The 16,672-nt window shown below is 38.9% G+C and overlaps 1 protein-coding gene across 1 annotated transcript in view; it reads right to left on the bottom strand.

Moving 5' to 3' along the window:
- The window catches only part of LOC137632771 (sodium/glucose cotransporter 4-like), a 43,998-nt gene that overhangs the window by 22,579 nt on the left and 4,747 nt on the right, over positions 1–16,672 (bottom strand). Inside the window, exons 2-4 of the mRNA XM_068364855.1 lie at positions 7,203–7,274; positions 5,558–5,662; positions 5,018–5,182 (exon numbers count right to left, since the gene is read on the bottom strand). Of these exons, the coding sequence (XP_068220956.1) occupies positions 5,018–5,182; positions 5,558–5,662; positions 7,203–7,274 (342 nt within the window). The remainder of the gene's footprint in view (positions 1–5,017; positions 5,183–5,557; positions 5,663–7,202; positions 7,275–16,672) is intronic.

The raw sequence follows: 16,672 nt of genomic DNA, 5'->3' as shown, positions 1-16,672 counted from the left end.
CCTCTCGAGCTCAGACACCTTGGCCTTTCGTCGTTAAGTATCTACTTGCGGACAAGCTCGATGTTGTACCATCTGGACGCGCTGACTGAAGGCTTCCTTCGGGTGTCTCATCTGTGGAGGTCGACGACCTCAGACACCCTTCCATCCTTGAGAAGAGTTTTGTCTGTGCCCAAGGACAGAGACTTAGACAGCTGCTGTGCGGAGTAAATCGACTTCCGGTTTCACTCCTCCAAGGCGCTTTCTTCCAGACTCTGCAGGGCTCCAGCGCCCTTTTCTTTCAACCACGTCGGCCTAAGTTATCGGCTACGACAACTGGGACAAGGTGTCCAATTGCAGTTTCCTCCTGTCAGGAACAGATGGCACGGGAGATTCCCCCCGGGGGGGCATAGGCCTAAAAGGAGTTCACGAACTCTAGGATTGCAGGTTTTTTCGCTGGGAGGATGCTTAAGGTTACTCATCCGAATGACAGCTTCCCGATGCCCATTCCTGCACAATCTCTGTGAGTAGCCAAGGATATCGCGCTTGCTGTCTCTGTCAGCGAATTCAGTGTCTCTGAACCTCTATGCCATAGCGTCAGCAGAGTTGCCCGGTTGGGCAGAATGATCCATACCTTAGGCGAAGGTCTTCCTTAGGATCATCGACGGCTTCACCCCCGGTCCCCTCAGTCGATCCTTTCTTGTAAGGAAGGATCTGAGAGGGGATGTCCATAGTCGACCTCTCAGTCCTGATCAAGTTTGTCGAACAAACTTCGGCCAGCGTAGACCAGCAGAATCGATCAGACTGGTAACGAGGCGACAGGACTCCTTTAACCCTGGATCGGAAGGACGGGTACTTTCAGTTTCCATTCCATCCATCTTCCAGGGTGCTCGTCGAATTCAGCCTAGACTGCAAGTTTCCTGCTTATGATGCAGTGTGGCTATCCCGCCGTGGCATAGCAGGTTTGTTTCCCCAGAGAACTCTCCCTGCCTTCCTCTTGGCCGCTCAGGTGCAGGCTTCCGCCTCCTCTGCTGTTTGGAGGGCTGGTCAACTCCGGTAGGCTCGGGTTTCGACCTTCTTCAGCGCCGGGACTAGCTTCCGGAATGTGACCATGAGTGTGGGCTCATGGTATTTTGCTTGGAGCCTTCTCTTCCTCTGCCTCAACATCTGGAGTATCTGGCCATGATTTTGAGTCAACCGCCTTACCACATTGGAAACCCCGCTTCTCGTCCGTCCAGCGAGGTTAAGCAACGTCGGTACTTGGATGGGTGACCACCTGGGGACGCCAGATTCTGTTACCGCATCCTCCGAGCCTTCCTTTCGGTTGACTGTGGCAAGACTGAGGAGAGTCGCAGTACCTGTTCTCAGTCAAGCAGAGCTTTCAGCCCTACCTTGGAACGTTTTCTAGTTCTTCTTTCCTCATTGACCCGTCTATAGTCCAAACGGTCGCCTCAGGATAAGTTCCATGTGGGGCGATCCAAGTCCCGGTGGCTTCAGGCAATGTTTAACCGGACTCCCTGGCCCTATGGGACCAGCGGAACTATTAAACCTGCAATGGGTGTTGACCTATGGAGCCTCTTGATGGTAGTGGATATTCTCGTCCTTTCCCCACATTCTTGATGCGGTTCTCGGACTCGTCAAAGGAAAGGGGGGGGGGCCATGTTCCGGTCCAGGCCTATGGTCAAGACCTGAAGGATACCTCTCCATCATTCAGGCAGGCTTAAGGGCCTTAGTCTGGCCCCTCTTCAGATCCTACAGCTCCTGCCAAGTCGCCCCGTTGCGCGTCGACTTCATTCTAACCAGCAGGGGACGCATTTTCACACCTTCACATCTTGTAGTAGAGATACCGGGATGATTGAGATTCTCTCAATTCCACCATCGGCTCTCTCATTCCAGGCAGGGGAATGTCTCTCTCAGACTATCCGAGCAGAGCCTCATAGAGAGAGTGTACCTAGGGGTCTTTGACCTTGGGTAACCAGCAAGTGCTGGTCTGGGGGACCTGATCGCAACACCTTGGAACCTCAAGCTTCCACTAGTCTTACCCCCAGTCTCAGACCCCGAGACTCTGGCAAGATGCATTCCGGTGATGGTGGGACAAATTCGACGCCTGCGTCTTCCCTCCTTTTTGTCTGCGGACAATGGGTCTCAAAAAAAAAAAAAAAAAAAAAAAAAACCAGGTTGTCTGTCAACCTTTCAATGGGAGAGCTCCACTGGGACTATGCGCAGAACGGTTTCTGGACCCTCTGCTTCCCCTGACGGAACTCCCGGGAGAGCTTCTCCCACGGCGCAGACTACTCAAGCAACCACACTGCGACATCTCTCCCGAACCGGGGCATCGCTTCGGCTTCATGCCTGGAGACACTACGCTTCCTCCTCTAGAAGAGACAACCCGCTACAGTCGCGTCATCTGCGATAGTCATCCACAGGGGTCTCCCAGGCAAAGTGAAGAGTCTAAGGTGGTGGGTGCCGTGGGAGATATACCTCTTCCCGTGAGGCCTCTTCTCCAGCAATAACGGTCTTATTGCCTTTCGGCGGGAGGAAGCTCCTTTCCGCTCTCGGCAATGAAGCCTGTCGCTCAGCCTTTCCCTGACCTTCAGGCTTAAAGGAATAACTTTCCTGCCCGCTGGATCTATCCTCGCTCATGCGAAGCTACGATCGTCCCTGCCCTAGTCGGAGGAAGACCTCCAACTTGGAGCATGGCTCGGACTTGTAGTCCTTTAAGAGATCTTCTCAAGACCCTTTTACGACAGGCCTCGGATTGTATTCCGCCTCGGGTCTTCTGCTCACTCTGGCCACGGCCAGTGTGTAAGCAATCTTCTTGGTCTCTTACTACTCCCCCCTTTCTAAGGAAGAGGGGAAGGCAACATTCAGGCTCGCTCCTGAGTTGTTGGCTAGACTCAGAATCTGAGGGTCCCGACCCTTCGGTCCGATTCATTCAAGATTTCGAGTCTCCATTCTGTGTGTTATGTCCCAAGACCTTCTCTTTCTTGCCAGTAAGGAATCGAGAGGTTAGCGCTGGGAACAGCTGCAGTTTGGCCTCAGTTGCAGCCGATTTGGGAACACATGGAGGACATGGGGGGAGAGTCACCAGTATACCTCTTCAGCCCGGACTCGAGTACATTCATCTCGACCTGTCTTCAAACCCTCCCCCGTCACGTCGCCCTACAGCACGATGTTGGATACATCGCAACGTCCTCGCCTTCGAGTAATACTACTCTGTGACGCAGGTGCTACAAGCTGGAGTCTGGAAGCGTCTGATGACCTTCGCAGCCCGCTTCCTGCAGGGCGTGACCCACAGGAGTCTCGATACGTTTTCTATCGCTCTGTGGTGGCTACACAACAGCTGGTCTAACCTCAGGCTCCTTTTTGGACAGGTAGCAGAAGGTTGAGGGCATTGTTATCAGGTTTTAGTCTGCATGAACGAAAGAAGTATGTCTGGCCCTTACTTCTTTCTTCATCATCCCCTCTACGGGGAAGCAGCATCCTGGTCTCTGCATAGCTGACCTCGAACCTCTGCAGGTAAACCATGCTTCCTTGTGTTCCGAGTATTGAGTCAATACTGTCGCGTCCCCCATACCCTGACGAGGTGGTATTGGGAACGTCCTAACCCAGAGTTCCTTCTGGAACTCCAGGTCAACTGCCTAAGACGGGTCACACTTCTTCCTTCACACACAAGCTTACGTAGGCCACATAGTTCCTTGCGGAGCAAGGAACTTGTGAGGTGCAGGGACTCCTTTTCTCGAGTGCGACTCACTCGGATTCTGAGTCCCCGGGTAAAGCCAAAGCCAGTATGGCTGGGGACTTTCCACCCTTCCTAAGGGATAAGTCACCCTTTGTAAATAGCGTGGTTTGTATTTCGGTTACGGAACAAATGACAAATTCGAAGATAATTTGTATTTTTCCTAACCATACAAACCTTAGCTATTTACACATATTTGCCCGCCAGCCCTGTCCCCCAAGACAAGTCCTACCTCTAAGTGAAAGTGAGTATTCACGTGTGTGTGAGGGGGAGGAGGGGTAGCTAGCTACCACTCCCCTACCCCCCCCCCCCCCGCTAACTAGCGCGGGGGGTAATACACCCTCGTTAAATTCTAATGGCTCGCCATTTCAGCTACGCTAAAAGTATTAACCCTTTGTAAATAGCTAAGGTTTGTATGGTTAGGAAAAATACAAATTATCTTCGAATTTGTCATATTGCTCTGAAATATGTGATATTGATGATATTCTCTGGGGAAGATTATAGAGGAAAGGGTACCTTCTATAACGTCTTCCTGTAGTTTTTAGTTGTGGATGTAACAAATTTCTGATTTTGACATGGTGAAGAAAGAAAAAACTTTTTCATTAACAAAGCCATTTTATCATAAAAAAAAAAACTGTTCAACACTTCAAAAATGGCTGTAATATCCTTTCATTGACATTAGGAGGAAATACTGCCACTTTGAGAGGGAAAATGGACTGAGTGTAAATAGAGGCTGTAGACTGTCCAAATGAAAAGGCTTCTCATCCAGTCAGGAAGCCAATATCCAGAGCAACAAGCTCACAGTTTCCTATTTTTATCTGCAATGGCTTGCTGCTGGTGAAAGAAAAAAGCATAATTTGATTCCAGCTTAAGATTATTAAAACGATGATGCGAGAAGAGGTCAAGTAGGCAACTTTCAGAATTGAATGAGGTCATTTCGAGGAATGAAAAATGGCAAGAGCCATTTAGCTCTGCTTGTGTATTACCTTTGCTTTTAGTAATCTTATTTACTATGTGATGTTTGGTTTCCAATTCAACTACAGTATTGATAGTTCTCGTCTGTAAAAACGACAGTGCTTTCTTGGGATTAATTTTCGTTTTTATCAAGATTCATCAAATTTCCCCAATCCCTTTTACTTTTAACTCAAATCATAGCACACCATTCCCTTTGTTTTGTCATATAATTCATATCCAATCTTCCCCATATCAACAAAGTTAACAATATCAGCTTGATCATAACTGGAGTACTTTTATTCATTTCTCGAATAAAGTTGTGAATAGAAACTGTGAATTGGCTCTTACCGATATTTTTGTAAATACGTAGAGAATCAGAGCTAGAACCGACAGATAGATTCTGATTCTTTGGCCTCCGAACCTTTCCCTGAGGTACTCCGGCATCGTGAATATTCCAGCGCTCATATATACTGGGACAAATATCCACCCCAGTAGCATTAATACAAAAATGGCCTGTATGGAATAGAAGGGAATTAGTTTAACCATCAAAGTGAGATGCAAAACAATTTTTTTTTTTTTTATTAAATTGGGAGTGATAGGAACAATATGCTTCCGTAAGCTCTAGTAGTTTTCCTCAATGTAATGTGACTACTGTCTGAAAGGTCACTTATTTAAAAGTTTTATCAATGATACCATTAGTAGATAGTTCTTAGAGACGAGCTAAATTTAAGAAATGAGAGACAGAAAAAGTGTTCATGACATTTCATTCGTTGTGAAAGCTAGCTAGTTCCCAAACTATGTACTCTATTGTATTCAATTATTAGGTTATTAGTCAAGTGTATAGCTAAAAACTGTATATATTTAAAGAATGGAAATGTAGTAACTTACATTTAACTCGAATGCTCCTATGCCAATGCCCGAGGCTGCTCCTGAGCCAGCCAGTCCAATGAAATGGCTGGATCCGATGTTACTAGCAAACAGTGATGCCCCAACCTGTAGAGATGAAACATTTGTTAGTAACATCTTATTTGATATTAATGGGTTTTGTCAGTAGGATGTAATCTTAACCCCCTTCCCTGTAGAGATAGTTGATGAATAGAAAAAAAAAACAACAACAACTACTTCTCTTTTCATTGCATTATTACTTAATGAAGATAGAGAATCTATGTCGTCAACAAAGCTTTTTATTTTATTTAAGGAACCTTTATTTTGTATGTGATAGGATCATTTATTAATCAGTTTCAAATTTAGAGTTTTCTTGAAGAATATTGCTTCTAATTCATAACTTTCGAAATTTATACATCCTAGACTTACTTTACCATCTGCGGTTCTTAGCGTAATCAATTGAATTGCATAGGGTCACTTTATGGGGCCCCAATTCATTATCATTGTATAATCATCCATGCATTTGCAAGGATCTGCACTGATAGTGACAAATAACTCCAAAGAATTGGCTATTTTGAATGTATCCAAGTTTCATATAGGCTACCTGCTGTGACGCATGTCGGAATTCATATTTGAAAACAGGATGTATTTTGTTTGAAAGTTGGTATATTGCCATTGATTAGTTCCTACTAAAATGAGCACTCCCAAGTTTGATATTTTTATTCATAACTAATTTTTCCATTATCATTTTCAGTCTTCATTTGAGTTTTGTATGGAGTTTGACTCTTGGCAAAGTGTAGGCCTACTCCGTGCCTTGGTTGAATCAGTATTTAGGTGTAAAAGCTCTGTATATGTGCTTGTTTTGCGTCAGAATACCTGACTTTTTGAATTTTGTATTGTTATTTGCCGTTGGTATTGTAGCTCTTTCTGGGTATACACATTAGCTCATTGAATTATATAGTATTCTTCTGCTCTGGAATGTGTTTTCCATTGTGTAGCAGACTATTTAGCTACTGGGTTTCGTCTCCTTTATTCCCTTTGTGCCTCTTTTTGAGAGGTTAGTGGTAGTAATAGGACACTTTAACCCCCTTTTTTTTATCTTGTTATTGTCTTGCCTTATTTCCTTGGCCGTTCATGTGGTTACTAGGTTTAAAAGTCGTTTAGTTTTGTTCTCATGACTTGTTTACTCTGGTTAAAAAAAAAAAAAAAATAAAACTAAGATTTATTTTTCAACGGTTTCATCTTCATTTCAATAAAATAAAAGTTTTTAAATACTTTTTTTTTACCAAAATATTTAAGATATACTTTATACAGCAAGGCTCACTAACTGTTGACCTGTGGCCTCCATCCATTGTACTGCACCCAAAGTTGATTAATTTGATCTTCCAGTGCCAGTTGAATAATTCTATATGCCACATTAACTCAGAATGTCCCAAGAGTCACAAAAAATTACTCAATAAAGTTTCAACATTTTGTCATGTTACAAGCAAGTCTCGCATAAATTACTTGTCGTTTCTTGTTAGAAATGTCTGAAATCAAAGTATGATTGTCATCATGCTTTGTTTACTTCCAAATCTTACATCTGATCATTTAAACTAGAAAATATATCTGTTTACATACCTACTTATCTACTCAATCTTCCACTTACCGGTATCCAATGCATATTCCTTGAGGCAAGGAAATAACTCGAGACGCTTCCTTTCTTGGCTTTCCATGACGTCTGGAAAAAAAAAGTATGTAAGAACTCTAAATATCTATTGTTGTTTTGAGGTAAAATTTAATAATTTTGTTATTAAAAATACATTTATCAAAGTGTTCAGTGGTTGGTCTCCAACACTTATTATATTTCAAGATCGTAACACTGAACTATTTCTTGGCGGTCTCGAACATTGACCACAAGGAAACTTTTCGTATTTTGATTTAGTTACACCTAAATTTCAATACAATAAGTTCATTTTCTATCGATATTCTTTGGTACGTTTTCTTTCTATAAACAATTACTTTAAGAGCTTCTTTGCTATATTATTATTATTATTATTATTATTATTATTATTATTATTATTATTATTATTATCTAAGCTACAACCATAGTTGGAAAAGCAGGACGCTAAATGTTCAAGGGCTCCAATTGGGTAAAATAACCCAGTGAGGAAAGGAAATAAACAAAATGCTAATTTGTTACTCCAAGATTTACAGCTCTTATACCCTTTTAACCCTGGATAGGTACGGTCCTCGGACACCCCTTTAAGGGTATACTCGGACGCGAACGACCCCGACGCCAAAAAAAATTCTTGAAAAATCAGTTTTTGCAGTAACCTCCTTTTTTCTTTTGCCAAAAAAAACTTCAATGAATGCTTAAAACAACTGTAAAGATAAATACTACTCATCTGCAGAAAAACTATTTATTATAAATATTTTAAAAAATTAAGTAGAAAAAAAAAAGACCTGACATAAAAATTCATAAAAAAAAAGTTTATACATATATACACAAATCCTTTTAGGAATTGATTCTTGAATGTTTAGGACACATCTTGATGTATTTTGGATGAAGTCAGACCCATGGAGGTGAAGATCTGAAATGAGAAAAAAAGGGTAACTTTTTTTGGCCAAAAAAAATTGTCCAAATTTCATGAATTTTTTTGGGTACCCAAATGAAATAGGAAGTGGCTAATTTTTTTAGGGAATAAACATATGTTATCCTAAAATAGAAATATGTAAAAAAATCTTCATTATTTTGTAAATTACATTTATATCAGGGGCCATATCTAAAGGTAATTTTTTGAGTACTTGGAAATTTCGTAAAAAAATACATATATTTAATATATAATATGATATTTATGCAGGTAAAAATATACCAAAATATCACAAATTCTATAGGGAACAAGAATATATATAGATAGGGCAGCTTACGCTTCGGATATGTCCACAAAATGGCCGCCAACCACACTGATTCAGACTCCCTAATCTGCCACTTGAAATGTAGGAAGGGTATGTCAATTTCAAGGTGTTATTTACTAATCTAATTATTATTGGATATGCATAAAAATTGTATGGTGGGTTGCTGGATAATTGTCGATTATTTTACGACTATAAAATTAAAATTCTGACCCAAAAAATTTTTTTTGAAGGGAAATAAAATCGAAAAAAAAAAAATGTAAAACAATATTTTAGCTAAAAAAATTTGATGATATTCAATCAAAAAAAAAGTAAACAAAATTTTCCGACAAATAAACATCTAGAGGAATCATTACTCTGTGATAGTTCCTTAGTACGTAGTAATTTTGAAAGAATTGGGAAAAAACGAAAAAATGGCAATCACCGGAAAATCGAACACATACCTATATATACGCCATATCTGGCTAAAAAAAAGATAGGCATGGGTAGCCAGATCATCTAGAAACACTTTCCAACACTATAAAAATATAAGTTTTGCGACACTACTTGCCAATTCCTTACGGTAACATGACTAAGCAAAAAAATGCAAAACAAATAAAAAGGGGCACTCGTGGAAAAATGGCCATTCTAATATACGGCATTTCAGAAAAAAAAATTTCAGCCACGTGCTAGGCAAACCATCAAGGCATATTTTCCGACAAATAAACATATAAATGAAATATTACTCTGTGATAGTTCCTTAGTACGTAGTAATTTTGAAAGAAATGGGAAAAAACGAAAAAATGGCAATCACAGGAAAATCGAACACATACTTATATATACGCCATATCTGGCTAAAAAAAAAATAGGCATGGGTAGCCAGATCATCTAGAAACACTTTCCAACACTATAAAAATATAAGTTTTGCGACACTACTTGCCAATTCCTTACGGTAACATGACTAAGCAAAAAAATGCAAAACAAATAAAAAGGGGCACTCGCGGAAAAATGCCCAACATTCTAATATACGGCATCTCAGATAAAAAAAAAAGACATGCACGTGTTAGCCCAACCATCAAGGCACACTTTCTAACACATAAACATGAAAAAAAAATCAATAATATACGGCAATTCCTTACTACGTAGTAAATTTTTACAAATATTGAAAAAAAAACAGAAATTGGCAACCGCAGTTAAATACCCAATATACCAATAACTACGTCGTATCTGACAAAAACAAAATCACGCATGGGTAGCCAGATCATCTAGACACACTTTCCAACATTAAAAAAGCAAAAGTTTTACGACACTATTTCGCAATATCTTACGGAAAAATGACTTGGCAAAAAAATTAAAAAAAATTAAAAAGGGACACTCGCGGTAAAATGCCCGACATTCTAATATACGACATCTCAGATAAAAAAAAAGACATGCACGTGTTAGCCCAACCATCAAGGCACACTTTCTAACACATAAACATGAAAAAAAAATGAATAATATACGGCAATTCCTTACTACGTAGTAATTTTTACAAATATTGAAAAAAAAACAGAAATTGGTAACCGCAGTTAAATACCCAATATACCAATAACTACGTCGTATCTGACAAAAACAAAGTCATGCATGGGTAGCCAGATCATCTAGACACACTTTCCAACACTAAACAAGCAAAATTTTTACGACACTATTTGGCAATATCTTACGGAAAAATGACTTGGCAAAAAAATGAAAAAAAATGAAAAAGGGGCACTCGCGGTAAAATGGTCCTCGTGGTGATGAACGACATTTTAACTAAAAAAAAAAACATGCACATGGTAGCCAAACAATCCTCCAAGACTTTCCACAACTGATAACCTATACAAGTTGCACCATTCTACGACAATTTCATAATACGTAATAACTTTGATAATTATGCAAACTACCTCAGAAGGGTAAACTCGGACGCGAACGACCCCGACGCGTCTCAGAAATCGGGTTAGGAGTACAGCTACAGCAATGCACATCTGGACACTACTAGAGCGTGTAGGGGAGACACCTCCTGCAGGTCGATCACCCACAAATTCAGTCACAGGGGTGAGTCACGTGAGAAAAACCTGTTTTTTTTTGACGCTCGGGGTCGCAAACGACCCACCGTACCTATCCAGGGTTAATACTTGACCACTCCTTGAGCAAAACCCGCGTTGATATGAGTATTTTAACACATAGCCAACCATCTTACAATTTGTTGTTTTGTTGTTATTAGAATCGTTCAGTGCCACTAGTTTGTTTCACTGAACAAATTATAGCAATTAGTTCTTCTCGTCAGAAATAAGAGTATTTTTCTTACGAAAATAAGTCACGGTGTCAATTTGTTTCAGTGGATTAATGGTGTGGATAATTTATAGAAAAAAATATCAAATGAAAGTTGTTATTACTAGTAGAAGTTGTAGGCAAGTTACAACCCTAGTTGGATTAGCAGAATACTAAAAGCCCATGGGCTCCACACGGGGAAGCAGCCTAGTACGGAAAGGAAATAGAGAAGTTATGAATGAACTATAAATGGATAATAATATGGAATATACAGAATATATTAGGATCAATAACGTTTAATTTACTGTATAGTAGAAACTGTAACCAGACTTGTCAACATTTTCAACCAAAAAAGTTACTAGTTTGAACTACTGAAGATGTACAGTAAACACAAAAGTTAACCCGTTGGGGAGCAAATGAACAACATTAATTGTTGGGGCTCAGTCATTGGAGATTATATCGGAAGTTCCTCTGCGCAGTGCATGCAATAAAGGATCTCAAGCAGAAAGGCATCCAAAAAATAAGGAAGCAACCACAATCAGCAGTGTCAGTATTGGCCAAGAAAAAATATTTATTTGTATTTTGTCCTGACACGACAATGCTATATCCATTATGAATTAGATGTTGAGTATTTGTTAGTTTTCTTTTAATATGATTAAAGGAATACACATTCCAGTTTGTTAATATTTCTGTTATCTATGAATTGAAAAGAAGAAAAATCTTCCGAACAATTCAAAAGAAGCTTGGAATCCAAGGGTATATAGACTGTTGGTAAAAAAACAGCCATTCATAACGTGCAAGCTGCTGATACAGCAAGAGCCCGTGTCTTCGCCGAATAAAGCTAAACTTAATGCAAGCAACCAAGGGGCAATGGTTAGTTATCGGCCGTGACCAGTGGTGTTAGAACTAGATGTAATACACCCTGATTATGCTGCTACTAGGTTTCAGACATTTCGTAATGGATACTTACGTCCTTGAGTCAATAGTAAGCACTATCCAAGAAGCACAAATTCCCATCAATGAAAAACAATGTTTCTTCGTAAGGTTGGTATGCACAAAGTATCAAGTGACATGTATAACACCTTTTGAAGATATTGCTTATGGTAACCTTAAAGCACAAGCAATGTCGGCTTCAACTTTCAAACATGCAGGTGGAGGAAATTGTTCGTGATTTTTATTTATTGCGGTGAGTCAAACATGTTCTTGTGTGCAATGGTTCCCTGACGCTAACATGTGATAAAAAAAAAATGAAGGCAGTTGATATTGCTGCAAGAGTAAGCTAAGATGTAACCTGATATTTAGCATTAGTGACTAGGGTCTGCAAAAGTAAGCTAAAGATATTCCCTGATATTTGGCATTAGTGAACAGGGTCTGCAAGAGTAAGCTGAAGACATTCCCTGATCTTTGGCATTAGTGAACAGGGTCTGCAAGAGTAAGCTAAGACATAGCCTGATCTTTGTCATTAGTGACTAGGGTCTGCAAGAGAAAGCTAAGACGTAGCCTGATAGTTGGCATTAGTGACCAGGGTTTGCAAGAGTAAGCTAAGACATAGCCTGATCGTTGGTATTAGTGACCAGGATCAGAAATTGTAACCTAAGACATAGCCTGATCTTTGGCATTAGTAACCAGGGTCTGCAAGAGTAAGTTAAGAAACAGTCTGATCTTTGGCATTAGTGACCAAGGTCTGCAAGAGTAAGCAAAGACATAGTCTGATTGTTGGCATTAGTGAGCAGGACCTATATGAGTAAGCTACCACGTAGCCTGATCTTTGGCATTAGTGACCAGGGTCCAACAGTAGGCAATGTGAGCAATGAACCGAAAGGCAAGTGTGCAGAAAGGCATAGTGGCCGTCCTGTAATGTAACAGGCTGGTTTCAGGTACTGTGAGTAAGCGGTGTTTAAATACGACCACTACGTCCAAACAATCATGTTATTTGATTACAAGTATATGCTGTTGAAAGCATGATAGTGAAGTACCAGTTGCTAAGAGCACCCATGAGTTAGCAGTTCCCATGAATGTCAGGTAAATACAGGTTTGGTTTATAACACATTAGGTGGGCCATATTCAATATTGTGCTCTCATATGCATTCAAACTGAATAAATCAAGGATGAAAGAAATGTCTGTTATGGGTACCCATGATCTTTTTTTGTCGTTGAATGCAAGTAAAGGATCATAAGTGATTGACTAGAATTTGCCATAATTTATTAAGAAGGGAACACATACATTGTTGCAACATGATCTGGGTCCCGGAGAAAACCCCAAGACTGCTCGAAACTTTCAGAAAAGACAGTGTTCCATTACTGGAAAAGCGGTTATATTCCTTTTAATGACAGAGATAACTTTCTGTCGTTATTATTATCGTAATATCATGCCGTTGCGTTTGTTATATCATCGTGAGAAACCCCATAAAGTTTAACAACCCTGTCTTATCAGTTCTGGGTGTTAAACCAAGAAAATTTTACTATATTTAACAACATCAATAAGAAATACTTACTTCAAGTCTGGGGAACCTGCATGTTAATCTCCATATCAGTGAGTTTTTTAATGTTTATTTACGATATTGAATGGTATCATTGGTCTTCAATGTAAGTAAGTATTAGGTTAGCCAGGGCACCAGCCACCTGTTGATACTACCTCTAGAGTATTATTGAGTCCTTTTGACTGGCCAGACAGTACTACATTGGATCCCTCTCTCTGGTTACGGCTTATTTTTCTTCTGCCTACACATACACCAAATAGTTTGGCCTATTCTTTCAATATTCTCCTCTGTCTTCATATACCTTACAACTCTGAGGTTACAAAACAATACTTCGGTAAAGGGGTTGACTCCTGCACGTTATTGTTCAGTGGCTACTTTCCTCTTGGTAAGGGTAGGAGAGACTCTTTAGCTATAGTAAGCATCTCTTCTAGGAGAAGGTCACTTCAAACTCAAACCATTGTTCTCTAGTTCCCTAGCCTCTGTACCATGGTCTTCCACTGTCTTGGGGTAGAGTTCTCTTGCCTGAGGGGTACTTTCGGGTACACTATTCTATTATTTCTCTTCCTCTTGTTTAAGTTTGTATAGCTTATGTATGGAAGATTTATTTTAATGTTACTGTTCTTATATTTTATTTTAATTGTTCATTACTTCTCGCAGTTTATTTATTTCCTTGTTTCCTTTCCTCATTGGGGTATTTTTCCCTGTTGGAATCCTTGAGCTTGAAGCATCCTTGTTTTCCAATTAGGGTTTGTAGCTTAGTAATAATAATGATAATACTGAGAGATGGTTAAATTACTATTCATTTGCGTGATTCTTTTAGGAGTTAAGATTATGGATTATTTATTAACTAGTTATACCTTATTTTTGTAAACTGTCTAATCAAAAGATAAGTATATTGTTATATGCTTTAACCGAGATAAGCCTCCCCTTTTTTAACCCATTTGGTGAATCATCCTTATTTTTAGAGGCTCTCCTTCCAGGTCCCATTTTTAATCCTTATTTTTAAAGGCTCTCCTTCTGGACCTCATTTCATGAATTATAACTTATTTTTACAGCCCCCCCCCCCCCTTCTGTGTCTTACTTTTAATCATTCTTATTTTTAGAGGCTTTCCTGTCCTGCCCCATTTGGTGAATCAGCCTTATTTTCAGAGGCTTTCCTGCCCTGCCCCATTTGGTGAATTATCCTTATTTTCAGAGGCTTTCCTGCCCTGCCCCATTTGGTTAATCTCCCTTATTTTCAGAGACTTTCCTGCCATGCCCCATTTGGTGAATCACCCTTATTTTCAGAGGCCTTCCTGCCCTGCCCCATTTGGTGAATCATCCTTTTTTTTTTAGAGTTTCTCCATCCGGGCTCCATTTTTTAATCATTATTTTTAGATGCCCTTCTTTTGAGCCCCCATCTTTTTAATCACCTTTATTATTAGAGGCTCTCCTTCCAGGCCCCATTTGGTGATTCCTCCGTATTCATAAAAGTTCTTCTTTCGAGCCCCATATGTGAATCATTATTTTGAGAGGCCCTCATTCCGGCCCCATTCGGTATGCCCAAATATTTTGAATAACTAATTTTCCTTGTTTTAACACTTTGTTTTAGTAGCTAAGTAAATTAGCTACATAAATGTTGAAATAAGTTTTCACTTATTTTTAGATCTTGGGTTACATTATCAAGTAGTCCTTAGGATGTGTTCAAATGTTAGACTGCGAGATTTTAAGTGTTTGTGTTGTTACAATAACTGTATATATACTGTAATGTACTGTAGTTGAAATTCAGTTCTAAAGTAACCTTCCCATTGTTGTCTTGAGGAGCGTGGAGAGTCTGCTTAGAAAACAACCATATGTTTGTGACCATGAATCGAAAATTAAATCCCAACTTTGTGTGAACAATAGACATTGTTATGTGAGAAAGGTCGATAAATGTTATTGTTATTATTTTTACCTTTGAGAAAAACGGTTATATTTGTTTTTCTATTTGTTTCATAACAGGAGTGAAATTCCATAAAAATTCGTATCTGGAAACATATGATTTTATTTTTTGATACATCTTGCACTGGGTAAGATTTTATTTGGTTTTATATAATTTATAGAATTTGGGCCTTATGGCTTGGCGGTGGGGACTGTGAGGCCATTCATCACCTAGTGAGATGCAACTGAGGGAAACTGAGGCAGAGTAGAAGGATATAAAGTAGGTGGCAGCTAGTGGGTGAAAAAAAGCCTATAGCCCAGGTTTGCAGCCTCATGAAGCTCATTATTACCTCCCCCAAGGATGTTACGTTTTCACCTGTCTCTGTCTGTTCTTTTGTCGCCAGCTTAATTGAAAAAGTTACGGATTAATTTTTATGAACATTTTAGGATATGTCAGAAATGTCCTAACTTAGAAATGGTTAGATTTTGGCGGTGATCCGGATCACCATCCGGATCCAAGAACCGAGTTGCTTTGGCGGAGGTCTGCGTGCTATGAGTTCTTTTAATACTTGTCATAATTGCTAGATTGTTTAGCTTTTGTTGTTAATTGACAATTTAGATTGTATTATCTCTTCGATGCCTAATCCAGTAGTGCCATTTAGACTACTTTTTTTTCATGAGATTGCCAGATGTTCTTTTAGACGACTCGTACCTAGCTTGAGACGACTCTGACATAGCTTTAAGACAGCATATTCCAGATTATATATATATATATATATATATATATATATATATATATATATATATATATATATATGTGTGTGTGTGTGTGTGTGTGTGTATGTATATATATATGTATATGTATATATATATATATATATATATATATATATATATATATAAATATAGTGTGTGTGTGTGTGCATATATATATATATATATATATATATATATATATATATATATATATATATATATATATATATATATATATATATATATATATATATATATATATAGAGTTTTTTAACGAATATCATCTTCGATAGAGAAGATAATGCCTCGAATGTGTGTGCGGACGCGTACGTGTATAAGCAGAATATCGCAGAATTAAGTATATAGTACTGTATTTCATGACATTGGCCATGATAATCATCGAGACTTTGATGCGATATCTCTTACAGCTTCATCATAACGAGGTCAAGTAATATATTTCACAAGATCTATCTAATTCCCCACCCACTTGTTATACACCACAGATAAGAGCTTACCTATATACACATTGATAAGGATTTTGCTAGAAGGGTGACATGAAAAGGAGCATTTTCCCCGTGATTTGTCTTCAAATGTTTTGTAAGATTTATAAGTTAAGTTTCTTGTCGGTTGTGCTTTAAAAACAAAATATGTAATTAAAGAATGGTCAAGTTTTAATTCTGTAGAATCATTGGAATTTGTTAGCTATTTTATATATATATATATATATATATATATATATATATATATATATATATGTATGTATATATGTATATGTGTGTATATATATGCAGTATATATATATAAATATATATATATATAT

This window comes from Palaemon carinicauda, chromosome 42 (assembly GCF_036898095.1).
Source record: "Palaemon carinicauda isolate YSFRI2023 chromosome 42, ASM3689809v2, whole genome shotgun sequence".
Lineage (NCBI taxonomy): Eukaryota > Metazoa > Arthropoda > Malacostraca > Decapoda > Palaemonidae > Palaemon > Palaemon carinicauda.
Note: the sequence above shows the minus strand (reverse complement) of the source record. Positions and strands in the feature narration are given on the sequence as shown.